The sequence below is a fragment of the Melospiza melodia genome, chromosome 26 (assembly GCF_035770615.1).
Source record: "Melospiza melodia melodia isolate bMelMel2 chromosome 26, bMelMel2.pri, whole genome shotgun sequence".
NCBI classification, from domain to species: domain Eukaryota; kingdom Metazoa; phylum Chordata; class Aves; order Passeriformes; family Passerellidae; genus Melospiza; species Melospiza melodia.
In genome coordinates this window covers 902,714-928,733 of record NC_086219.1, presented here as the reverse complement: position 1 = coordinate 928,733, position 26,020 = coordinate 902,714, and the positions used below count along the sequence as shown (strand labels likewise).

General features: G+C 54.8%; 2 protein-coding genes across 3 annotated transcripts; both read left to right on the top strand.

Annotated features, from left to right (window-relative positions):
• The first annotated feature begins 1,788 nt into the window (after window positions 1–1,788).
• GPR157 (G protein-coupled receptor 157) lies at window positions 1,789–13,820 on the top strand. Its single transcript, XM_063176792.1, has 5 exons — window positions 1,789–2,444; window positions 7,933–8,146; window positions 9,679–9,873; window positions 10,375–10,645; window positions 12,891–13,820. The coding sequence occupies exons 1-4, from the start codon at window positions 2,068–2,070 to the stop codon at window positions 10,609–10,611; spliced, it is 1,023 nt and encodes a 340-aa protein (XP_063032862.1). The 5' UTR covers window positions 1,789–2,067; the 3' UTR covers window positions 10,612–10,645; window positions 12,891–13,820.
• Window positions 13,821–15,485: 1,665 nt separating this feature from the next.
• On the top strand, window positions 15,486–25,940 carry LOC134429567 (solute carrier family 2, facilitated glucose transporter member 5-like). 2 transcript variants are annotated; one of them, XM_063176790.1, is made up of 13 exons: window positions 15,486–15,771; window positions 16,280–16,400; window positions 17,893–17,991; window positions 18,879–19,039; window positions 19,726–19,850; window positions 22,225–22,377; window positions 22,456–22,581; window positions 23,066–23,253; window positions 23,652–23,762; window positions 23,998–24,099; window positions 24,261–24,336; window positions 24,610–24,737; window positions 25,343–25,940. In XM_063176790.1, the coding sequence occupies exons 2-13, from the start codon at window positions 16,350–16,352 to the stop codon at window positions 25,568–25,570; spliced, it is 1,548 nt and encodes a 515-aa protein (XP_063032860.1). In that variant the 5' UTR covers window positions 15,486–15,771; window positions 16,280–16,349; the 3' UTR covers window positions 25,571–25,940. The 2 variants fall into 2 exon arrangements, with proteins under 2 accessions (XP_063032860.1, XP_063032861.1); XM_063176791.1 differs by lacking the exons at window positions 15,486–15,771; window positions 16,280–16,400 and adding an exon at window positions 17,762–17,806.
• The last annotated feature ends 80 nt before the right edge of the window (window positions 25,941–26,020 follow it).

Sequence of the window (26,020 nt, the reverse complement as noted above, 5' to 3'; positions counted from 1 at the left end):
TTTTCATTGTGTGCACTGCTGTGTGACAAACCACTTCCTCAGATTTTTTGTTCCCCAGCTGTAGACAATGCTGCCTTTGAACTGAGATGTGTCTTTGGGCCCTTCCCAGATATTCCTGTTCCCTGGGCAGCTGCAGATTCCTCGGGGCTGGAGGAGGAATTGAGAGGAGGATTTGCTCGGGCAGGGGCAGCTGCTGCCCTGCCCTGCAGGGAGCAAGGAGGGGACAGGAGTGCCACAGAGATGCTGCATGTGGAGCTGCTGAGAGAATGGGAGGCGATGGGGACCTTTAGTGAGAGTTCTTTGCCTTTTGTCACTCGGTTTTAAAGCACAAACTCTGAGCATGGCCTGCTGCAGAGTGGTGACTTCTGTGTGCAAACTCCCCATGCTCCTATTTTAGAGAACAGGGAGAGACCTGGCAGAAAATCCTCTGCTCTCCTATTTCTGATTGGTAAGGCAAAGATCCATTTCTCTGGGTTTTAGTTCAACAGTTTATGATGCCCTGACAAGCCACTTTTTAAAGAATATTTTAGAATATCTGAATCACAGCCACAAGTCGGTGGAAATGCAAGTTTTGGATTTATCTTGGTTCTCTGTCTGGCAAGACTTAATTAAGCTGTGTTCTGAAGCCTCATCCATCACCCAAAATGAAAGCAGCACTCACCAGGCAGGGTGTTTGCTGATGTGGTTTGTCTGGATGTCTGTGGTAGGTTGGGCTTGTGCTATAAAATGGGGAAAAGGGAAACCAGGAGGAAGCCAAGAATGTGTGAGAGCAACAACTGGGAATGCAGCCCTGACAAGGCTTTGAGGGTGTTTTTTTTGAGGGGTCAGATGGTTGCTAAAGAAAGCCTGCAACAGTGATAAAGTTAAAAGAGCTGTTGGTGTCAGATTGTGTGCAGGACAAATGCAAACTGCTGCAGCTTCCTTTTTCTATAAAGAACATGCAGGGGGCATCGCGCTCCGAAATAAATTCCTAAAACAGTAAAGGCTGCTTGACTGAAGTTTAACCGAGTGGTAATTAAGGTGTGTTGGAAGAAGATCTTGTTTCCAAAGGCAGCAGTTTGTGTGTAAATCAGTGAATAAATCCCGGTGGCTCCGGCTCAGCAGGGAGAGCTGTGCGCCGTCCTTGGGCAGGAGGTGTCCGTGGCAAAGGAAGGGGACAGCAGCAGCAGCCCGGGGCTTTGTTCCTTGTGCTCCGGGGGGCCGGGGCGGGAGTTTTGATTGAAAGAAGAAAAAAGGGGAAAAAAAAGGGGGAAAAGGGTTTTCTGCGCTGCGGGGCTGCGGTGGGGGCGCTCGGTGCGCCCCGGCGGGAGCGGCTCCCGATCCTCGTCCCGATCCCCGTCGTTATTCCGATCCCGGTCCTTGTCCCATTCTCGGTCCTTGTCCCGGTCCCGATTCCCGTCCCGCTCCCGGCGGGGATTCCCTCGGCTCCGCGGGGGCCGGGCCGCTCTCACATGACGGCGGGGGCGGGCCGGGTCCCGCCGCTCCCGGGGCTCCCCTGCGGCTGCCGCGCCGCCTCCGCGGCCGGTGCGGGCTCCGGGAGAGCGCTCCGGTCACCGCGGACACAGCGCTGCCTTCCCGGCCGGTGCCGGCTCCGGTCACCGCGGACACAGCGCTGCCTTCCCGGCCGGTGCCGGCTCCGGTCACTGCGGACACAGCGCTGCCTTCCCGGCCGGTGCGGGCTCCGGGACGGCGCTCCGGTCACCGCGGACACAGCGCTGCCCTACCGGCCGGTGCCGGCTCCGGTCACCGCGGACACAGCGCTGCCCTCCCGGCCGGTGCGGGCTCCGGGAGAGCGCTCCGGTCACCGCGGACACAGCGCTGCGACCGGACCGGACCGGACACTCCGGCAGAGCGCGCCCGACCCGCGGGGCTGCATCGGACTGAACCCCCGCTGTCCCCCCGCTGTCCCCTTGCTCCCTTCGCGGTGCCCTCGCTCCTCTCCTCTGTCCCCCCGCTGCCCGCTCTGTCCCCGCTCTGTCCCCGCTGTCCCCTCGCTCCATCCCTCTCCATCCCGCTGTCCCTCGCTCCTCTCCTCTGTCCCCCCGCTGTCCCCCCGCTGTCCCGGCCATGCCGTCCCCGCTGCCGCCCACCCGGGTGCCGCTGGCGGAGCGTGTCCCGGTGCTGCTGTCGTGCGCGCTGTCCTGCGCGGGCTCCGCGCTCCTGCTCTGCTCCCAGGCGCTCTGGCCCGAGCTGCGGACGCGCCCGCGGCAGCTGCTGCTGCACCTGAGCCTGGCCGACCTGCTCTCCGCCCTCTCCTACTTCTACGGCGTGCTCAGGGACTTCCAGGGCACCTCGTGGGACTGCGTCCTGCAGGGAGCCCTGTCCACCTTCGCCAACACCAGCTCCTTCTTCTGGACCATGGCCATCGCGCTCTACCTGTACCTGAGCATCGTCAGGGCCTCCCCCGCGGGCCAGGGCTTGCTCTGGGGCTTCCACGCCGTCAGGTGGGTGCTGTGTGCTGTGCTGGGCGTCCCCTGAGTCTCTGTCCTTTCCTTCTCCTCCTCTTCCCCTCAGATTCCTTTTGAACAGGGATTTTGGTGTCTTTAAGCTCACCGACCCTGCTTGTTTCCCCTTTCCCTTCCCAAGTGAGCAGTTGGAGACGTGGAAAAGCTGGAGGTTTTTTTTTTGTTCAAGGTCACTTAGGAAAATCTCTGGCAAGTTCTAATGACTGGAAATCCTGGCTTGGCTTTCCCTGCGCTCTGATGTTGTAGAAATAACATAACAAACCCTGTGTCTGTGATACCTGCCTGCTGCTGCCCAAGCTTCCGTGTTTGGGATCTGTTTCCACAGGTCCCCAGCTCCCCTGTCAGCCTGATGTGCGGATCCTCCCCTCTGCCCAGGCAGGTTGCTGTAATCCCACACTCACAGGAAAATGTTCCTCACATGTGGGGAAACTGCCGGGGAAGCGCTCTGAAGCTTGTTTTGGCATGTTTGATTGAAAGCAAGACAAACCAGTCCGCAGCGTAGCTTTATGTCTCAGTTTCTGCTATTTAGGGCACTGGTTTTCCACATCATGTTTAGTAAAAGCTTTCATTATGCAATTGGAGCTTGTGGAATCATGTGCTGTGTCCACGCTGAGCAAAACAGTGATCCCTTAGTCCCCCGTGCTGCCAAGCTTCTGTAATAAATTATAAGAGCAGTGATCTGCTTTAAAAGGGAATAAATAAAAAAAAAAAAAAAAGCCCTCAGGACAAGTAGAGAATTTTCTTTGGTTTCTTAGTCAAATATTTGACACCTTTTAGTTTCAAACAGTAGAGCTGAGTCCAGGTGAGGATGGGCAGGGAGGCTTTGAGGCTGAGGGTGAGCCAGGGAAGGGAATTTCAGTCCTGGGATTGCTGCTGGTGAGGGGCTGGGGGGCTGCACAGGGCCCTGGGCTGTTGCTGGAGCTGGGCAAGGTGCCCTGCAGGAGAATTAATAATGGGATAGTAATGAGAATTAATAATGATGTTATCCCATCTCCAGCAAAGCAGAGTTGCACTCTGAGAGCTGTGGTGAGGACGGGGTGCTGCTAAAGAGCCACGTGTTGCTAAATGGATGTAAAACCCAAGTCTGGCTCCTTCCTGGGCATCCTGGCTCCATCAGGCACATCAAAGGGCTCAGGCAAATCTGGCCTCGTTGTAATTTTCCTGTCTGCTAATTGCCTGCGTGGCTTTTGTCTGCGCTTCAGTTTCTCCATCCAGTTTAGTGCTCCTCAGCCTTGTCAGCTACCGAGTGTGGAGAGAAACAGAGGCACTGGAACAGAGCTGGCTGCAGTCTGTGCACTCCCAGAAAACTGTAAAAATCCTGGGAGGGAGAGAGATTGCTCTACCCCGGCACAGAGGGAGAGATGCTCTGGGAGGATTTGTTCAGCTTATTTTCAGTTCTTTACAATGAAAATGAAATGCCATCTTCAGTCCTTGCTATTGATCAGCACCATCTGCTCTGTTTAAAGGCTGTTGAGCACCTGTGATCAGGTTCTGCTTTGTAAATGCCTGTTCTGTGCAGAGCCAGTGTTTAAAGGTGTTTCTGCTTTATGATGCGTCTGAGAAGCCAGAGACAACAAGTGAGGACGTGCTCTGTGCCCATCCCCTCTGACACATCACCCTGCCTTCCTTCCCCGCGCCTTTGTAGCTACCAGAGAAATTAAATTCTGAATATAATCCTTGGGGATGGAGCTGGCTAAATACACGTTGGAAGCCAGGGCCTGGAATTTTCCTGAGGGAACCAGGGTGTCACAGCGGCTCAGACCCGTCAGGCAGGTTTGTGCCGCAGGGATTCCTGTGGGAGCACCTCCACCGATGCCAGCCTGCAGAGCTGCACCTCTGCCGTGCTTCTAAACCTGCTGAGCTCGGAGAACGAGCCTGCAGCCAGCTCTGGCAGCCCTTAGGTAGCTGCAGAATGTCAGCTCTGGCAGTGCCAGTGGCCAGGCTGCCTCACTGCTGTGGATTCCCCAGGGTCAGGAATCACCTGCTGGAAAACATCACCTTTGTTGGGAGAGAAATTCATCCAAACTCGGGGTGAGGAATGCAGCAGGCAGAGCCCACCTTGGGGTTGTTTCCTGCTTGGCTTTTGGTGCCAATTGCTGACAATGTTTTGAAGGGTTTTCATTTAATGATCAGGCTGTGCAGATCATTTTAACCATAAATATATTACTTTTAAAAATCTATAACATATGCATGCCTATATATTAAAATATATTAAATACGTATATATGCATGGTTATAAATGTGCGTATATATATTCATGTTATATATTAAAATATGTTTTTATATATATACACATTTATAACTGTCTATAAATGTATCTATTCTATCTATAATGCACATCTATTCATGTTATATATTAAAATTATGTTATATATATAAATACACATTTATAACCATGCATATCCATTCATGTTATATATTAAAATATATGTTTTATATATATATATTCATGTTATATATTAAAATATATGTTATATATATATATGTGTGTATATATATATATATATAACATGAATAGATGTTCCTCCTGGACTGCCTGGGACGTCCAGGATTTTTCCCTCCTCACAAATTCCTGTCCCAGAAGGAGCTGCCTGCAGGCAGGATGGCTCCTTGGCTAACCTGTGCAGGCAGGTGACAGCAGCTCACCTGCTTGTCAGAGCCCTCAGGGGGGAAAAGCAGCACAGCACAAATCAAAATGTGCTTATTGGGCAATCTGACCCCAGAGAACCAGGGCGAGTCCAGCTGAACGCTGCTGGAGCTGAAGGGGCCTCTCCTTGCCTTGCTTTGGTGTGGCTGTGCAGAGATCTTCTGGGCTGGAGGATTTTTTTATTCACAGATCACCAGGAGCTGTGTTGGAGGAATAAATGCTGCAGTGTCCGCCTTGCAGGCTGGGTTTCCAGCTTTGCACAGGAATGGGGAGTCACCTTCCCTTCTCTGCCAGTGTTTGCAGCCAGGTGTGCTGTGGAGAGGCCCAGCTACAGAACTGCTCTTTGGGGTTTAGGGGGATATTTCTGCTCTCTGTTATCTGGGATCCCTTTTATTCCGGTGCTCACCCACACCGTGGGTGACGATCTGTCCTGGTTCAGTTCCTGCCCTCCCAGCTCAGTGAAAGCCCTGACATTTGGCAGCCCTCCTGAATCTGTGGAGCTCCTGAGAACAACCGAACCTCCACTCTCAGTTCTCCTTTCCAGCTGCTGACATGGAGCTGAATTCACAGAAACGTCTGATTCCTTCCTAGCTCCTCTCTGATTTCCCTTTGTTGGTAATACTTCTGCCTGGTGCCAGTGGTAAATATCCATTTGATCCCAGAATATTCCAGTGAAATTAACTCCTGTTAATGCAGCAGTTTTGTTCTTCCTCTCCCCAGTTTTCTCCTGAAGGTTTTTAAGTCCCTTTCTCAGTGGTGAGTTGTTTCCTCTGTGTCTGTGCTTACCCTGTCCTGCCTTACATCCACACTCCATCATTTCACCTGGTTTTATCATCATTCTTTTGCAGTTTCAGCTCACTGATGAGATCATTATTTGTAAAATCGTGTAAAATTAGTTTCTCCATTCACTTCCCTTTTCTTGCTGCCTTTGTGCCTTTCCATGGTTTCTTTTAGGAAGTGCCATTTCTCTGTAATTCTCTACCTTAGTGCAGCAGAATGAGAGCGGAATGCCTTTGCATTTGCAGTTGTTTTCTGAGAAATCCCCAGTTTCACCAAAAGGGCTCCTGGGCTGTGTGGAAACTTTCCTGGTGGTGGTGGTGACGTTTGGGATGTTTTTAGAAGCCTGCTCTGATAACAGAGTGGGGAGGGCTTCCTGCAGCACCCCTGTCCTTAAATAACAGCCCTGGCTTGGAATAGCACTGCCTGTTCTGAGCTGGGCCTGAGACAAAATGTTCCACACGGGCTGCACAGTTGACTCTGAAGGTTTTTACAGCCTTATATTTATATTTGCTTGCTTTGTCAGTAGGTGAATCCAGACATTATTTCAGAGTAGAAAATGGGGTATTTTTGAAACCTAATACCATGGGATTATCTCTGGTGCTGCAGTTGGAGTTTCAGATAATCTGGTCAAGGCAGCTGCTCTTTGCCCACCTGGTCTGGAATCTGATTTTTGGGGGCAAGATCCTCCCCATGCTCCCTGCAGCTGCTCCAGGCTGTCAGGGGAGGGCTGTTTGAGAGGAAGGCAGTCGTGGGTTTGTTTTCTGTGCACCTGGGAGAGAGGAGGGCAGTGCTGGAAGCTGGGGTGGCAGGGGACACACTCGGATGGATGCAGGGGACACGCTCAGCTGGGTGCAGGTGACACACTCAAACAGATGCAGGTCACACACTCAGCTGGATGCAGGTGACACACTCAGATGGATGCAGGGGACACACTCAGATGGATTCAGGTCACACACTTGGATGCAGGGGGCACACTCGGATGGGTGCAGGGGGCACACTCGGATGGGTGCAGGGGGCACACTCGGATGGGTGCAGGTCACACACTCGGATGGGTGCAGGTCACACACTCGGATGGGTGCAGGTGACACACTCAAACAGATGCAGGTCACACACTCAGATGGATGCAGGGCACTCCTGTGGTGGAATTTCTGTTTGGGCTGCTGGGATTCCTCTGTCCTTCCTCACGGTTTCTTGTGGGCAGCCCAAGCTGCTGAGTGACTTCATTCCAGTGTGTCACCACAGTTATTTTTTTTCTAAATGCTTCCCTGTATTTGCCTCTGCCATCAAGTGAGAAGCCGAAGTCACAGATCCAAGTTTTGAGGATGTGGCTCCTCTTTGCTTTCTTAGCTTTTTACTGTTGCTCCCAGTACTTTTCCCTGCCTCTTTGTCCTTCAGAAACCATATTTTTGCTCCCAAAATACTGACTCCATCTCCACTTAAAAGCAGAGCAAGAAAACACACCACTGGCAGAATGAAGTTGTGGATTTCTTTGAGTGCAGAATTTTGAAATGGGAAGGTGGGACTGGCTGCTTGTGCTCTGAAAGCTCAGGATCAGCTGGCTGCAGGAAAATCACATTTTACAGTGCCCCGGCCTGTGATTGTGTTCACAGGGGTTTTTGGATGAGGGAAGAGATGGAGATCTCACTCCATGTTTCAGAAGGCTTGATTTATTATTTTATGATATATATTACATTAAAACTATACTAAAAGAATAGAAGAAAGGATTTCATCAGGAGGCTAGCTAAGAATAGAAAAAGAAGGAATGGTAATAAAGGTTTGTGGCTCGGACTGAGAGTCCGAGCCAGCTGTGACTGGCCATTAATTACAAACAACCACATGAGCCCAATCCCAGATGCACCTGTTGCATCCCACAGCAGCAGGTAACCATTGTTTACATTCTGTTCCTGAGGCCTCCCAGCTTCTCCTAAGGAAAGGATTTTCCACAAAGCGTGTCTGTGTGACAGCCCCTGCCTCTGGCTCCATTTCCTGGGGTCTGGGGGCTCCTCCCTGGCTCAGCCCCCTCTCTGTGTGTCCCCCCAGCTGGGGCGTCCCCCTGGCCATCACCGTGGCTGCTGTGGCCCTCAGGAAGATTGGCTACGACGCCTCCAACGTCTCCGTGGGCTGGTGCTGGGTCAACCTGGACGCCGAGGACCGGCTGCTGTGGATGCTGCTGGCAGGAAAGCTCTGGGAGATCCTGGCCTATGTCACCCTGCCCGTGCTCTACCTCCTCATCAGGAAGCACATCAACAGAGCTGTGAGTATTTCTCCTCAGGAAGCACATTAACAGAGCTGTGAGTATTTGCTGGGTGGTCCTGTCCCCCCACACTCTGCATTTCTTGCTCCCTGTTCAGGCAGGAGGGGTTCACAGCTCTGAAACGTCCCTGATCCAGCAGCACCATCACACAGTGACTTAGCACAAGCTAAGAATGCAAAAGCCCTTTGAAAACGAGCAGGGGGTGTGGGATGCTCATGAGGGAAATGCTACAGTAAGAATTGAAACAGAATGTGAAGGACAAACTCAGCTTTAATCAGTTTTCTGCAGTTCCACTTGTACCAAGGTTGGAATTCTCAAGCCTCAGTGCTTTCAGTGTCTGCAGTGGTAGTTTGTGTTTGTGGATGTTATTTTGTCCTGCATTTGGGAGCCCAGGCACTGGATGGCTCTGGGCTCCACACAGGAGACTCGCTGTCCTGGCAGGGTTTGGAGTTCAGAGTTCAGTTGTTCTGTTCCTTGAGAACACAGAATCCAGGCATCTAGGGCAGCATTTGCATTACACACAGATCCAGATGAGAGTGGCAGAGGGAGCTGCACCCAGACATTCCTTCTCTCTCAGCTGGGTTAGGGGAAAAGGCCCACGGGTGGGTGGGTGTCCATCTGGAAATTCTGTGTCTGCTTGCGGTGGTGGTGGGGATGAGCCCAGCCCTGGTTAGGGCAGGATCCTGCAGATGATTTGGGAGAATGAGGTGATTTTCAGCAGCCCTGAGTGTCCAGGGAAGGGAAGGGAAGCTGGGGAGGGTTTGCTGGTGCCTGTCAGCATCACCTGGCGTGCAGCAGGCAGGACACGGCGTCCCAGGCTGGGCACAGACAGCAGCGTGAGCTGCTGGAAACCTGAGCGGGCTCCTGCCCCTGCCAGGACTGCTGGGGACGGGCTGGGACAGCGCTGGGGACACTGCTGTCCCTGAACAGGGCTGGGACAGAGCTGGGACAGTGCTGGGACAGTGCTGGGCACGCTGCTGTCCCTGAACAGGGCTGGGGACAGGGCTGGGACAGGGCTGGGACAGTGCTGGGCACGCTGCTGTCCCTGAGCAGGGCTGGGACAGTGCTGGGCACACTGCTGTCCCTGAACAGGGCTGGGGACAGGGCTGGGACAGGGCTGGGACAGAGCTGGGGACACTGCTGTCCCTGAACAGGGCTGGGGACAGGGCTGGAGACAGGGCTGGGGACACTGCTGTCCCTGAGCAGGGCTGGGGACAGGGCTGGGACAGGGCTGGGCACGCTGCTGTCCCTGAGCAGGGCTGGGCACGCTGCTGTCCCTCCTGTCCCTCCCCAGGGCTGGGCACATTGCTGGGGCAGCTGGCCCCGCTGTCACCTGGGATCAGAGCGGCACAGGGAGCTGTCACTGCTCGCCTTCAGCAGCAGTGTCGCTGTCCCCAAGGGCAGACTGTGCGCCCTTCAGTGCAGCCCTGCTCTCCTCCTGAGGGTTCCGTGGCTCCGGGCAGGGCCCTGGGGCTGTGCCACATCTACAGCTCCTGCTCACCCCTGTCGCTGTCGCTGTCCCTGTCGCACAGCACGCCGCCCTCTCCGAGTACCGCCCCATCCTGCCCGCAGCCCCGGCCCTGCGGCCCCGCGCCAGCCTGGCGGACAAGAAGCTCATCCTCATCCCGCTCATCTTCATCTTCCTCCGCATCTGGAGCACGGTGCGCTTCGTGCTGACCCTGTGCGACTCCCCAGCCGTGCAGAACCCCGTCCTGGTCGTGCTGCATGTGAGTGTTTGCTGGGAATGCGCCCCTGGGCAGGTGTGGCGCGCACCTGGGCACCTGGCTGGGCACGTTTGGCGCATCCCCGGCTGGGGCAGGGCAGGGTGGGAGCTCCCAGCGCGGCTTCTCCCGGTGGCACCGAGTGTGGCAGGAGCAGCTGCTGCCCCCAGGCGATGCCCGGGCTGCAGCCGAGGCAGCAATGCAGCGGGAGCTGCTGCAGCAGCATCTAGTGGCTGCAGAGGAAAGCTGCACCGGCGGGGATGGACAGGGGGATGTTGGACGTCTGTCCTCCAGCCGGGCTCAGCCTGTGCCTGCCCTACACCGGTGCCGCCACACAACGGCTCCTGGTCTGCTCTTGGGTGCTTTTTGGGGAAAAATCCCTAATTTCTGAGTTCCTTGTCCTCAGAGGGGGTGGCCGCGGCCCTGCAGCAGCTGTGGCAGGCGTGAGCTGTTCTCTGGGGTGCCCTGGGGGCATCCCTGCTCATTGCTGCGCTCCTGCCCTCGCAGGGCATCGGGAACACGTTCCAAGGAGGAGCCAACTGCATCCTGTTCGTGCTGTGCACCCGGGCGGTGCGGGCGCGCCTGCTGGCCCTGCTGTGCTGCAGCCCCGCTGCACGGCTGCCCTGGCCTGGGCAGGGCCCCCCCGGGCCCTGGCAGCGCCCCCAGACCCGCGGGGACGGCGACAGCGACGGGGACAAGGACAAGGACCTGGATGTGCCAAAGCCGCTGCTGCCCAGCACCTGAGCCGGCCCTGCCGCTGCTGATTCCTGCTGCCACGGTAATTGCTGTGAGCCTCTCTTCATCCCAGGGCAATTCCAGTGAGCCTCTCTTCATCTCAGGGCAATTGCTGTGAGCCTCTCTTCATCTCAGGGCAATTCCAGTGTGAGCCTCTCTTCATCTCAGGGCAATTCCAGTGAGCCTCTCTTCATCTCAGGGTAATTCCAGTGTGAGCCTCTCTTCATCTCAGGGTAATTCCAGTGAGCCTCTCTTCATCCCAGGGCAATTCCAGTGTGAGCTTCTCTTCATCTCAGGGCAATTCCAGTGAGCCTTTCCTCCTGCCATGGTAATTCCAGTGTGAGCCTTTCCTCCTGCCATGGTAATTCCTGTGAGCCTTTCCTCCTCCCATGGTAATTCCAGTGAGCTTTTCCTCCTGCCATGGTAATTCCAGTGTGAGCCTTTCCTCCTGCCATGGTAATTCCTGTGAGCCTTTCCTCCTGCCATAGTAACTCCAGTAAGCCTGTGGAAGGAGGATGGGAGCAGGAGCTGAGCTGCAGGGCTGTCTGCCCCACAGGAATGGGGCACCAGGCAGAGCTGAGGAGGAGTTGGTGGCTGTTGATAATGGGAAATGCCACGTGCACGCTCATCCCATCAGTGCTGCACAGATTGGGTGTTTGGTGCCCCCAGTTCTCCCCACCAGGGGGTACCTCTGTGGGCAGAGGTGACTCCTGTTCTCCCCTGAAGCCTTGGCATTCACTCCATAATTATATCAGTATATTTATATAATTATATCCGTCTATTTATATCATTATATCAGTATATTTAAACCCCGTGCAAACACCCCTGAGCCCATTCCATGGGGCTGCTGCATGGCTCTGCTCCTCCCTGGAGTCCCTGAAAGGCAGATGGAAGCGTCTCATCTGTGCCATGGATGGCTCCAAGAGTTGTTTTTTCTCCTTTCAAAAGGCTTTTATAAACTTCTGAAAGCCAAATAGCAACCTTGATGGCTCAACCTCCTGTGAGTCCCACAAGGCTTGCAAAGAGGAGATGTGTTAAACTTCTTGCAGAAAGGTAGGATAGCAATGTTTAAATTTTATGAGACTCAGTATCGTGCTGTGCTCCGTTTGTTGGAGCCAGCCCTGAAGAGAGAAAGAATTGTCACCAGCTTGGCTTAGGGGAAAACAAAACAGCGGAAAAAACAACACCAGGAAGAATCCAAACAGGTTCCATGTCCTCAGTTCGCCTTTTCCCATTACAGAGCTGTGAGAAATGCTGTGGGAGGAATGGGCCGGGGTCACAATTCCAGCTCAGGAGTGTGACTGCCACTGTCCCTGCAGGTTTGGGGTGCTGGCAGTGCCCTGCAGCGACTGCCACTGTCCTGCCACTGTCCCTGGGGTGCTGTGACAGCCCTGCAGTGACTGTCACTGTCCTGTCACTGTCCCTGCAGGTTTGGGGTGCTGGCAGTGCCCTGCAGTGACTCTCACTGTCCTGCCACTGTCCCTGGGGTGCTGGCAGTGCCCTGCAGTGACTCTCACTGTCCTGTCACTGTCCCTGCAGGTTTGGGGTGCTGGCAGTGCCCTGCAGTGACTCTCACTGTCCTGTCACTGTCCCTGCAGGTTTGGGGTGGTGGCAGTGCCCTGCAGTGACTCTCACTGTCCTGTCACTGTCCCTGCAGGTTTGGGGTGCTGGCAGTGCCCTGCAGTGACTCTCACTGTCCTGCCACTGTCCCTGGGGTGCTGGCAGTGCCCTGCAGTGACTCTCACTGTCCTGTCACTGTCCCTGCAGGTTTGGGGTGCTGGCAGTGCCCTGCAGTGACTCTCACTGTCCTGTCACTGTCCCCGGGGTGCTGTGACAGCCCTGCAGTGACTCTCACTGTCCTGTCGCTGTCCCTGCAGGTTTGGGGTGGTGGCAGTGCCCTGCAGTGACTGTCACTGTCCTGTCACTGTCCCTGCAGGTTTGGGGTGCTGTGACAGCCCTTCAGTGACTGTCACTGTTCTGCCACTGTCCCTGCAGGTTTGGGGTGCTGGCAGTGCCCTGCAGTGACTGTCACTGTTCTGCCACTGTCCCTGCAGGTTTGGGGTGCTGGCACTGCCCTGCAGTGACTGTCACTGTCCTGTCACTGTCCCTGCAGGTTTGGGGTGGTGGCAGTGCCCTGCAGTGACTCTCACTGTCCTGTCACTGTCCCTGCAGGTTCGGGGTGCTGGCAGTGCCCTGCAGTGACTGTCACTGTTCTGCCACTGTCCCCGGGGTGCTGTGACAGCCCTGCAGTGACTCTCACCGTCCTGTCGCTGTCCCTGTCCCTGCAGGGTGCTGTGACAGCCCCCCAGAGGGAGCTGCAGCCCGGGGAAAGCCGCGCTGGAGGTGCTGAGCCCTGCCCGGCTCCCGGAGCTGCTCGGCTGTGTCAGGATGCTCTGGAGCACGCTGCCCTCCCGCTTGTCTGCCCTCCTTCCCAGCGGGAAGCTGAACCCTCGGTTGGGGTGTTGTTTTCTGCCTGCCCAGGCTGGTGTGTGGTGAGTTCTGAGGTGAACAGAGCCCGGCCAGGAGGCTCCAGGAGCTGCCGAAGGACTGACCTGGGCAGGGCCCTCAGTGATGGTGAGAGGCCCAGGAGCCCCAGCCTGGCTCTGCTCTGCTCTTGCACTGGGACAGGACAGGGACTATTCTGTGGTGCTGCTGGATGGCGCCTCTGGATGCTGAACCTGCTCCCTGGTGTTTGTTTGGGGGTGCTGATCCACCACTGGGGCTTTGGGGATGTTGATCCACCATTGGGGTTTTGGGGATGCTGATCCAACATTGGGGTTTTGGGGGTGCTGATCTCTCCTCCCTGGTGTTTGGGGCTGTCACCATTGGGGTTTTGGGGATGCTGATCCACCATTGGGGTTTTGGGGATGCTGATCCACCGTTGGGGTTTTGGGGATGCTGATCCCTCTCCCTGGTGTTTGTTTGGGGGCTGTCACCATTGGGGTTTGGGGGCTCTCCTGAGGGAATCAGAGCCCTGTGGCTCCCCAGGGATTGGGGATGTGCTCAGGCTCCAGCAGGGACAGCCCTGCCCACAGCAGGGCAGTGCCTGGCTCACAGCTCAGCTCCTGGGCTTGGTCTGTGCCTTGGATCACACTGGGCAGGGGCTGGGGCTGTGTGTGCCATTTGGAGATGATGTTTTACCTCATTCACAGCTCTTTGCTTGTGTTTTTAAAGTATTTTCTCCGAGTTTTACAAAATAAAGGTCAGTTTCTTTACCAGGACAGTGCCCAGCGTTGCATTTGTGCAGCACAAACAGGATCTGCTCTGGTTCTGGTTCTGGCTCCAGAGCCCAGCTCTGCTGCTGTTCCCTGCAGAGCCTTCTCCGGCACTTTTACTGTCCTGCAAACTGAGTTTGCCTCTTAATCATTTTTTTCCCCCCGAAGATATCAGGGTTTCATCGGACCCAGCCTTGAGCACACATGGTGTGGATAAATAAATCATCAGGTGAGGGTGAATAAATCATCAGGTGAGGGTGAATAAATCCCTGCACACCAGGGGCTGGGTGAGGGCAGGGGAGTCATGGGGAGCATTGAACATCTCCAGGCACACAGGGGTGGGGAGCAGATGTAAAACCTTGGGGTGTGCTGCAGCTGAGATGGAAAACGTGCTTGTAAATGCTGTAAAATCAGCTGTTTGCTGGTTCCTGGCCCTGCCCTTTGCCAAGTCCAGCAGGATCCCAGCTGCTGGAGGTGTCACAGCCCTGCAGTGCTTTGAAAATCCAAGAGTTTGATTTACTGCCCTGTCTCCCCTCACCAAGCTCCTCCAGGATCATCCCCGTGCCAATGACAACCACAGAGATGTTCCTGCCACGCTCCTGCTGTGTTCAGAAAATGTTCCAACTCTTCTGCTGCCACAAGCAAATACTTGCTGTGATGAGGGGGTTCTGATGACAAACACATGTGATCTCTTTGATTCCTGCATGTTTTCAAGATTATTTCTTCAGGTTCAGGAGCAGAGCTTAAAGACCATGATAGAGAATTCTCCTTCCTGCATTTACTGAGTGTCAGAGCAGCTGTCAGAGCTCCCAGAGGGTGATACTGCCTTTGAAGGAGTGGAAATTTGCCCTTTTTGCAGTTTCCCCTATTCTGGGGCAGAATTTTCCCTCTTGGCTGCAGACCTGTGAAGGTGAGGGCAGCAGGAGCTGATCCCTGCCATGGCAAGCTGTATACATTCACGAATGAGACGGGGCAAATCTGAACCAGTGTCGTGAGCTGTTTATTCAGCACATGTTAGGACAATGGAGACAGGATGTTAACAGCTCTCTGATCTAAAGGGAATGCCAAGGGGGTGTGACATTACAGCATAGCATAAAGCCATCTCAGCCTAGGTTTCAGCCAATCACACACAGAGCAAAACATTTTGACAAAAATTCTATCTAATCATATGAAACACGTCGTGATAGGTAACACAATGGCTCGTTCATGAGAGACAAAGCACAGAGACTCATTCACACTGACCTTCTAAAGATGTACATTAAATAACCCTGTTGCAATCTACGAAGACACGTTACAAAAGTCTATTGTGCTGTTTCTCACGTCGGCTCCACTGCTCAGAAAACTTTTCGCTGCATTAGCAAAGCTCACAAATCTGCTGTCAGAAGCCTGCCTTTTTAACCACCTTCTCAAAACCCTCTGACTTTATGAATCCCAGCAGTCCCCATCAGGACACCTGGGAACAGCAACCTCAGGCTCTGAGAAGGAAGGCGAGGAAAGAGAAGATCAGCGGGGCTGGATTTTGCGGAATTGCTGCTCGGTGGGAATTGCAGCAGGCCCTGCCCTGTCCGTGCCCGGGCCATGCTGCTGCCACGTGGAGCAGGAGGTGCTGCAGCCAGCCAGGGGCTGTGCAGGGCACGTGGGGCGCAGGAGGAGCTGCTCAGGAGGTGCATTTTCTGACTGCCCGACAGGAACGGGCAGAGCAGCGACGCAGCGGCTCCTGTTCTGTTCGTCCCGCTGCTGGGAACGCCTGCGAGCCTTCCCCTGATAAACTCTGGGCTGCAGTGGATGATTAACCGGGCTCCAAAGCCGTCCCACAACAGAGGAGAGGCAGCAGCACGCGCTGCACCCTGCCCGCAGAGGGGAAGGAGCTGCTGTGGAGGAGAGAGCCAAGGAGCAGCTCTGGGAGGATGAGCCCTGGGGGCTGCAGCGCTGCCTGAGCCAGCCGGGCTGCGAGGTAGGACAGGAGCAGCTTTTGGGGCAGATTTGTGCAGTGCATGAGCTCGGTGGGGTTCAGCTGCAGCTCCCTGGGCTCCAAGGTAGGACAGGAGCAGCGTTTGGGGCACATTTGTGCAGTTTGCGTGCACGGGCTCGGTGGGGCTCAGCTGCAGCTCCCTGGTGCCACAACTGCTGGGCACCACTCTGGCTGTGCCACCCCAGGAGCTGCAGCTCCGTGGGCTCTGCTTGTCCATGCACAGATGTGGGGGAAATTGGCTCATTGTACCAGCTTTGGGGAAGGTCTGCCCCTTCTCCCTGCAGAGATGAGCCCGTGCCCCTCTCACTGGGCAGCACCTCTGGTGGAAGAACATCTGTCACTGGTACCAGAGCTGGGCGAAAGTGAAATTGCAGCCACGGGAGAGTCAGGCAGGGAAGGGGATGGTCAGTCACAGCCTTACCCCGGCTGACAGAGCCTGGCAGGGTTTGGAGGTGTCTGGGAGAGTCACGGGAGGGGTTTCTCTGTGCAGGGCAGTCCCATTTCCCCGTGGCCGCTGGGAGAAGCCGTGCTCAGCATCTGTGATCCGCGCCCCCGGCAGCATGAAAGGAGGGAAGCGGGACAGCTCCGAGGGCACCCAGGGTGCCAGGGGGGTGAGTATGGTGCCTGCCTGCCCCCGGGGACACCTGGGGGCACCTGTGACGAGAGCAAAGACCCTGATTTTGGGCTGAGATGTTTCTGTTCTTGAGCCCAGTTTGTGTCTGTCTGCAGTGCTGCACCGAGTGATTGATTGCAGCTCTGCCACCCCGTAACTTCTGTGGGACTTTTCCTTCTGTGGAATTTTCCTTCTGTGTCACTTTCTCCTTCTGTGGGACTTTCCCATTCTGTGTGTGAGTTTTCTTCCCTATTTTCCAATCGGTTTTTGCTGCAGGACGGGGCTGCCTGTCCCAAAGAGGAGCCTTGCCCAAAGCACCGCTGGGGAACGCCAGAGGTTTCCTTGGGAGTGCTGGGTGTCAATGATTTACACCAGCGGCTCTTGTGAGCTCCTGGGATCTGGTTAATGGGAGCAAGGAGCTGCTTTTCTTCACCCACGAGGGAATGTCAGCAGCCTCCTCCCAGAAAATGGACCTGGAAGCCTGAGCCTCCTTCCAAACCTGAATTTTGATCTCCTGTGGCACCTTAAACCCTGCAGGTCCCTGGAGCTGGGCTGCCAGGGATGCTGAGGGACAGAAAGGAGCACCAGCAGCTATTTGGACAAATGTTCAATTAGGGAAGGGACAGAGAACTCGTGTGGGACCTGAGCTGAGAGCTGGGACAGAAATCCTGGCAGCCATCAAGGCCATTAGGGCTGGAGAGGGTGGCAGCAAAGGAGATTAAAATGAAAAATGGCTTTATTGATGTAGCAGCAGCGAGATGCATTAGTGAGCCGTAAAACCCAGCCAAAGAAAACCCCGACAACCCAGCTCTGTCAACACAGCCCGGGGCTGAGCTGCAGCTGACCTGCCGGGAAAAGGGAATTGTTCTGGTGGTTTGTGAGCCTGGGGAACGTGTGCCCACGTCGGGGCGCTGATCCTGCTCAGATGGCAATTCCCTCCCCTGGCCCAGGGCAAAGTGCAGCTCCTGTGCCCCCAGCCAAGCCTGGGGGTTGCCTGGATAAATTCTAATTGGCTTCAGTGGCAATCAGTTGGATCCATAAATAGCCCCATCCCAAAACGCAGAGGAAGAAAAAACCAACAGGAAAGGGATTTGGCCACTTAATGCAAAAATCACTTCTTTTTAAGGCTTTCCTGTGCCAATATCCTGCGTTATCGCACTGCCCAGTTTGCACATTGGAAAAAGATAATTGCACACAACCTTTTTCCCTGCAGGGTGGTGTTTTAAGAATGGTAACTTGGAAAAAAAATTAATCATCCAAATGATTCATCAATAGCAGCAAAGCAGAGCGAGTTACTCTAATGGCTGTGGGCATATCAAGCAGAACAAAGTGAGCTGTAATGGAAACAACCCATTGGGCTTTAAATGCAGCAAAATGAAGGGAAAACACAGAAAGCAAGGCTTGGTGTGTTTCATTGTTTTCACTGGATGTTGTTAATGCCTAAGAGCCACTGCCAAGGGGGTGCTGATGGTTTTTCCCTCCCTCTGCAGAAGATGACGCTGCCCCTGGCCCTGGTGGCTCTGATTTCTGCCTTTGGCTCTTCCTTCCAGTACGGCTACAACGTGTCTGTGATCAACTCCCCTGCCCCGGTGAGTGGCCGAGGGCCCCAGCAGGGCCGGGCTCATGCAAATTCAATTCATTGGATTATTTGAAAAATAATTATGAAAAATTATCTGTGGGGGTTTGTGGGGGGCTTGTGCTCTCTCTGTGCGCCTGGGACTCAGCTCTGGGAGCCAGGCACATCCAAAAGGGCAGGACAGCCTGCAGGAGCACAGCTTTTCATCTTCCTCCTCCATCCTCCTCCCCAGGCTTCTCCATCCTCATCCTCCTCCTTCATCCCAGGCTTCTCCATCCTCATCCTCCTCCTTCATCCCAGGCTTCTCCATCCTCCTCCTCCTCCCCAGGCTTCTCCATCCTCATCCTCCATCCTCCTCCCCAGGCTTCTCCATCCTCATCCTCCTCCTTCATCCCAGGCTCCTCCATCCTTCTCCTCCTTCATCCCAGGCTTCTCCATCCTCCTCCTTCATCCCAGGCTTCTCCATCCTCATCCTCCTCCTTCATCCCAGGCTTGTCTGTCCTTCTCCTCCTTCATCCCAGGCTTCTCCCTCCTCCTCTTCCTTCTCCCAGCGTCCTCCATCCTCCTTCATCCCAGGCTTTCCATCTTCCTCCTCCCCAGGCTTCTCCATCCTCATCCTCCTCCTTCATCCCAGGCTTCTCCATCCTTCTCCTCCTTCATCCCAGGCTTCTCCATCCTCATCCTCCTCCTTCATCCCAGGCTTTCCATCCTCCTCCTCCCCAGGCTCCTCCATCCCTCCCTTGCACTCGTTCCCAGCTCAGCCATCCCATTTTTCCTCAGGACAGTTGTTTTATGGCAGGGTTTTATGGCAGAGCTTTACGGCCCTGAGCTGCTGTTATCTAACCCTCCCAGCACAGGGACTGTCCCTCTGTGCCAAATCTGCTCTGTGCTTCCTTCCAGTACATGCAGGACTTCTACAACAGCACCTACCTGGAGAGGACAGGGGTGCCCATGGACAGGGGCTTCCAGACCCTGCTCTGGTCGCTCACAGTGTCCATGTTCCCCCTGGGTGGCCTCTTTGGGTCACTCCTGGTGTGGCCCATGGTCAACAGCTGTGGCAGGTGGGTGAGAGGCCCTGCCCTCCTTTGGGAGAGACAGCATTGAGCTGGTGGGGACCCCACCGTGCCCAGCCCTCCAGCTGCCTGAAATTCCCTCTCACACCTTGGGGCTGATGGAGAGCAGCTGGGCTCAGCCCCAAGGGTTGTGTCCCCATTGGGAAGGGATTTATGGGGTTCTGGTGTGAGCTGGGCTCAGCCCCAAGGGTTATCTCCCATTGGGAAGGGATTTATGGGGTTCTGGTATGGCTGGGGTGTGAGCTGGGCTCAGCCCCAAGGGTTGTGTCCCACAGGGAAGGGATTTATGGGGTTCTGGTGTGGGTTGGGCTCAGCCCCAAGAGTTGTGTCCCCATTGGGAAGGGATTTATGGAGTTCTGGTGTGGGTTGGGCTCAGCCCCAAGGGTTATCTCCCATTGGGAAGGGATTTATGGGGTTCTGGTGTGGGCAGGGCATGGAGCCAGGGGGGAAATAAAGTCCTGGGGTCAGATCAGGCCCAGCTTCTGCTGCTCAGGCTTCCTGAGAAACTTCACTTTGTTCTGGAGGCCTTCATTGCCTGCAGGAAAAACGTGGCCGTTGCCATTTCCTCCCTGAGCAGTGTTTGGCACGATGATTAATTGATTTTTGGACAGAGGGGATCTCTCTGCAACTCAGCAATGCCCAGCTGAATCCTCTCTCCTGCTGCTCCCTTGCAGAAAGGGCACTTTGCTGATAAATAACCTCTTCTCCATCGCTGCTGCAATCCTCATGGGGACCTCAGAGCTGGCAAAAAGCTTTGAAGTGATCATCCTTTCCCGCGTTCTCGTGGGAATATTTGCTGGTAAGTGGGTGGTAAAGGGGGAGCAGTAAATATTTCCTTGGCTGTGTAAAGGTGTTTTATTCCCCCAGCAGATGCTCTCACAGGTATCTCACTTTGGGATCTGCATGACAAGGCTGCACTTTAGCCTGGTGCAGAAGGACTGAAGATCTTTGGGAGATAATGGGGCTGGAATTTGAGCTGCAGGGAGGAGATGAGTGTCTGTAGATGCAGCAATAAACATCTGCTGGGCACTGCAGCTCCAAACCTGCTGAGGACAATCTGTCTGCCCAGACACCTTGAAGCAGATAGTCTGCTCCTTTCCTTTTTAACAGAACCAGAATAATCCATCAAAAGCACTGCCAGATCCAATAATCCAGTGCTGGAACTGGCTGTTCTTCCTGCAGCAGAAAAGAAATGTTAAAAGGGAGAGCAAAGGGCTCCGAGCCCCTGGGTTTCCTGCAGAGGGAGGGAATCCAGGATATCTGTGTGTTCCTGCTGGATTGGCAGTGCTGCAGCTGCAGGAACAGAACAAACCATGCTGGGTGCCCTGAGCTCAGCCAGGCCTCCAAGGGTCCTAAGAGCATTTAGGCTCAATTAATTGGCTTTGGGCTGGTGAGACTGGCACACTCCATGGTTTGTTAATGAGCTGGGCTGGCTTGTAAAAGCAATTTCCTGCCTTAGCTGGCCAATTGTAATTGCTGCATGCACAGATCAATTGCTTTCCTGAGCCAGTTTCTTGTTTTCCTTTTTTTTTTTTTTTAATCCAAAGGTTTTACCCTGGCTTTTGACTCCCTCAAACCTGGCAGCTGCCCTCAGCACGGAGCTTGGGATAAATGCTAAGGGTCCTGTTGAATGTGATCCCTCTCTGCAGTTATTTATAACCCACAAATCCAGCCTGGCTGCCCTGGCTCGTCCTTCTCAGGCTGGCCTGGCCTGAACTGGGGCTGGGGAGGACCCAGGGCTGGCACCCCCTGGCACTGGTGGCTCTGGTTGCTGTGCCTTTTAGGTGTGACAGTGGTCACAGGGTGAGGGGAGAGACGAGAATGTTGACTCTGTGCTTTAGAAGGTTTGATTTATTGTTTTATGATATATATATATATATATTACATTATAACTATAGTAAAAAGAATTGAAGGGAAAAGTTCATCTCAGAAGGCTGGCTAAGAATGGAGTGGAGTGGAATGGAATGGAATGGAACAGAATAGAACAGAATAGAATAGAATAGAACAGAATAGAATAGAATAGAATAGAATAGAATAGAATAATAACAAAAGCAGCTGGCTCAGACAGAGAGAGCCAGCTCTGCCGTGACTGGTCACTAAATTTAAGCATTTACACAAGAGCAATCACAGATTTACCTGATGCATTCCACAGCAGCAGATAGCCATTGTTTGCATTTTGTTCTTGGAACTTCTCAGCTTCTTAAGAAGAAAAAATCCTAAGAAAGGATATTCATAAAAAGATGTCTGCGACATTTAGGCCTTTGAGCTTTCAAATATCAGCCTGATCACCTTTGGCTCCTGCAGCCCAGGGGCTCTGGAAAGGTCAGACGAGAGTTGCCTGTGGTCATTTGATTCCAGGAGTTTGGGAGCTGCAGGATTGGCAGCACAGGGGCTGGCTGGGGTCACTGTGGGCAGCCCTGAAAGTTCCTAAAAATAAAAATAAAAGTTCCCGTGTCCCTGGTGCCCTTATGAGAGCATGAACACCCATTGCAGCCAGGCCCTCAGCACGGCCTGAGCCAGCAGGGAGGTTCTAAATCCAACACAGAGCCATTTCCTTCCACTTTCACAGCAGCGTGTCTGGGTACTGACTTCTCTTCTCGCTTTAGAGGAAGCAAAAGGTTCCTCTCTTGTGTCTGCAGTTAGTTTCCAAACCTGGAGCAGCACAGCTGTTCTTTGTGTGCCTTGTGCTGCTCCTGGCAGAGCCTGCTGGGGAAAGCTGCGTTCAGGGGGATGAACACGGAACACTCAAAGCAAGAAACCCCCAAATATCTGCAGGCAAGGCAGGCTCCTGCTCACCCTGTCACACTCCACAAGGGCTTTGCTGCCCAGAGCTGATGACCCAGGCACTCCAAGCAGAAGGGTTTGGCTGTGAAGCTTGCACCTTGTGGTTCTTCAGGGGTCTCTTTTGTGGCCCGTGGGCAATCAGCAGCTGGCTGAAGGCTGAGCTGCATGTCTGACACTGCTCCCAGTTTGTCTAGGTAGTGGCAAAGAAGCCAAGAAAATAGGAAAGAAACAAAAAGAGAGCAAAAGAGTCAGCTTCAGTGTGCAAGCTCGTTCTAGAAGTAGTCTGCTGGGAAAGGAGCCCCCGGCTGAATTTCCAATGTGTTCATGCACTTGACTCAGTAACTGGCCAATGTAAAAACCAATCCTTTTGTACAACTCTTAACTTCTAGGCCTGGCTTCCAACGTGGTTCCCATGTTCCTTGGAGAAATGTCCCCCAAGAACCTGAGAGGAGCTGTGGGGGTGGTGCCACAGCTCTTCATCACCATCGGCATCCTTGCGGCTCAGATCCTGGGGCTGCACGGCATCCTTGGCAATGCCAGAGGTAAAGCCGTGGCCCGGGGCCTCTCCGGGCTGCCCAGGGGGAGGATTTCCCTCTCTGATTGCTGTGACCTTGCTGCAGGGTGGCCCGTGCTGCTGGGGCTCACCGGGATCCCGTCCCTGCTCCAGCTCCTGGCGCTGCCCTTCTTCCCCGAGAGCCCCAGGTACCTGCTCATCCAGAGGGGCTCCGAGGAGCAGGCACGGACAGGTACAGCCCCACCTGTGCCCTGCTGCCAGGGCAGGGGGCTGCCAGGGCATGGGGCTGCCAGGGCAGGGGGCTGGCTGTGGGATGGAAAAGGGAGCTGGGAGGGGATGGGGCTGGCTGTGGGATGGGGATGGATCTGGCTGTGGGACAGGCTGGCAGCACCACAAGGATGGAAAAGGGAGCTGGGAGGGGATGGATCTGGCTGTGGGACAGGCTGGCAGCACCACAAGGATGGAAAAGGGAGATGGGAGGGGATGGATCTGGCTGTGGGATGGGGATGGATCTGGCTGTGGGACAGGCTGGCAGCACCACGAGGGTGGGAAATTCTCCACTGATGGGGGTGGAATTCTCAGGACACCACTCCTTTCCCTGGGCGTGGGGACGCCCAGGTGCCCAGCACGCTGCCCAGGTGCCCACCCTGCTGCGTCCTGCTCTGAAGCAGCACAGCTCTGCCACCCTGGGGCTGTCCTTGTGCTCTCCCCACCAGCTCTGCAGAGGCTGAGGGGCTGGCAGGACGTGGATGAGGAGATCCAGGAGATGTACCAGGAGGATCGCTCCGAGAAGGAGGAGGGGCAGTTCTCTGTGCTCAGCCTGTTCACCTTCAGGGGCCTCAGGTGGCAGCTCATCTCCATCATCGTCATGATGGCAGGGCAGCAGCTCTCGGGGGTCAACGGGGTGAGTGGGGGGCACAAACAGGGGCTGGGGGCACAAACAGGGCCGGAACGTCAGAGGGGTCCTGGGGGCAGTGCTGGCACAGGGCAGTGCTGGCACAGGGCAGTGCTGGCACAGGGCAGTGCTGGCACAGGGCAGACCCCTGGGAGAGCCCCTTCACCCAGGACATGCCCAGTGTCACACAGGGCTGGGTCAGTTCCAAACACAGGACAAGGTGCAGGCTCAGTGCCCTGTTAATGATCACTGGAGTGTTTCTGGAGCAAAGTGCCCACATCCCAGCCAGTGTCTCCAGAGATGGACAGATTCCATCCTGGGGCTTCAGTGCACCAGTGCCAGCATTTAAAGCAGTCCCCATGCCCTGCCTCAGGCCGTGCAGCAACTGTGCTGTGGTTCTGCTGCAGGTTTTCTACTATGCAGACAGGATCTTCGAGTCAGCAGGGGTGCACAGCAGCAGCATCCAGTACGTCACCGTGTCAATAGGTGCCATCAACGTGGTCATGACTCTGCTGGCTGTAAGTTTGTTCCGGGGCTCTCTGAGCTCTCCCCTGCCCCTGTTTAAATTAGGTTGTGCTCGTGGAATCCTGCAGTGACAGAATGTTTGGGTTGGAAACAAACCTTCCACTGGAGTGTTGTTTGTGCACTCTGGGAGGTGTTTTCCATGACAGATGCCCTGTGGCATCCCTTGGACAAAAGCATCTGCAGCAATTGCTGAGCCCCTGGGGTCTGCCCCTCTCCTGTCTCTCCCAGGTTTTCATTGTGGAGTCCCTGGGGAGGAGGATCCTTCTCCTGGCTGGCTTCGTGCTGTGCTCTGCCTCCTGTGCAGTGCTAACCCTGGCCCTCAACCTCCAGGTGCGTATGATGGCTCAGCTGGTCCCCCCACGATTTCTGTGCCTGATCCTGGCACTGAAGGGTGACCCTGCCCTGGAACTCACCCAGACCTCACTGTGAGCAGCTCCCTGAGTGTGCAGGGCACGTTCAGCCACCCCTCAGCTGTGCTTCCATCCTCACAGAGCTCTGTGTCCTGGATGTCCTACCTCAGCATAGTCTGTGTCATTGCCTACATCATTGGGCACGCCATCGGACCCAGTAAGTGCCCACAGCCTCCCCAGGAGCTGGGTAAAGCCAGGTGCTGCCCTCAATGTCCAGCCAAAACCTTTGTGGGGCTCGTCCAGGGGGGCTCAATGTCACCCCTGTGTGGCCATGCCCTGCGCAAGCCATTTAATTGCCCCGTTTTTTCCTTTAAATTGAATCCTTGTTTGATTTGCTGATACCTGAAACCACTGAGGTGAGCGGTGTAGTGAGGAGCTCAGGGTGAGGGGGGCTCCCTGAGGGGTGCCCTCAGCTGCAGCTGCCCTGCAGGTCCCATTCCTGCTGTGATGATCACCGAGATGTTCCTGCAGTCGTCCCGGCCCGCGGCCTTCATGGTGGGCGGCTCTGTGCACTGGCTGAGCAACTTCACCGTGGGGCTGCTCTTCCTCTACATGGAGGTAAGGAGGACAGGACTCGGGCCTCTTCACCCCTGTGCGCTTGCAGAGAGGCTCTGGGGAGTGTGGGTGCATCTGCTGGTTCCCAAATCCCCTGGGTGGGATGTGTCGTGGGCAGGAGGCTGATGCTGCTCAGCACTGTCTCATCACACCTGCCTGTTGCACAGGCTTTAAAAGAAAGCAGTTTGATTGCCAGGCCTCATCCTGAGCTCAGGAGCTTGGAAAAGATGGCAAATTCCCCATCTTCCCCTGCAGGATGTGCCTTGAAGGGACAGTTTTAGGTTCTGAAATCTGGATGTCCAGTTAAACTGCCCCCAGCAGCAGGGACCACAAACTGCTGCAGCCCTGACTTCACCCTGGGCAGAGGCAGCTGCTGAGCTCTGTGTGAGTTACAGAGCAGACCCTCAGCCTCCTTTCCCAGTGAGTTTCCAATGAACCCCTGGTGTTGGTTGGAGAATACAGAATCCAAAAGCTCCCCAGCTTTGAGTCGTTCAGGCTGAACCACGAGCACCTCACCGTGGCAGCATTTCCACAGGCAGGGCAGGCCCAGACAGGCGTTCCCAGCTGGAATGTGCCCTGACCCCTGCTCTCTCCTGTCCCTGCCCTAGGCTGGGCTGGGGCCCTACAGCTTCCTCATCTTCTGTGCCATCTGCGTGGCCACCCTGCTCTACATCTTCTTCATCGTTCCCGAGACCAAGAATAAAACCTTCATGGAAATCAACAGGATCATGGCCAAGAGGAACAAAGTGGAGGTGCAGGAAAGCCAAGAGCCTAAAGATTCCTACCCCCTGAGCAGGCAGGAAGAGAAGAAATCACTCTCCAGCACTGAGATGTGAGCCAGCTGTGTTTGGCCTGACAGGATCTGTTCAGCAGGAAAACAAATCCAGGGATTCCTCCTTTGATGCTGATCTGACAATCACAGAACTGTTAAGGCTGGAAAAGACATTTAACATCAAATCCAAAGCTAATGCTGCCAAATCCTCCTCTTGTTCCAAGGAAAAGGAAATGTCCTCAGCCAGCTCAGTCTGTGACCAAGGAGCTGGTGAGTGTCCCTGGTGTCCTGGTGGCACATCCAGGGGACACACGGCAGCCCTTGGGCTGGCTGTGGGGCAGCTGTGTGCAAGGAGTGCCCCAAACTCCTCTGAGAACTGTCACTTGTGTGTTTGAGGGTCCAGCAAGGGAAATTAAATTCCATTTGGTATGTCAGTGTGTGCCCTCTGTTCTGACAAAAGCAGAACTGTTGAGCAGCTTGGCATGGATCTTGTGCAGTAGATGGAGAATCCCTC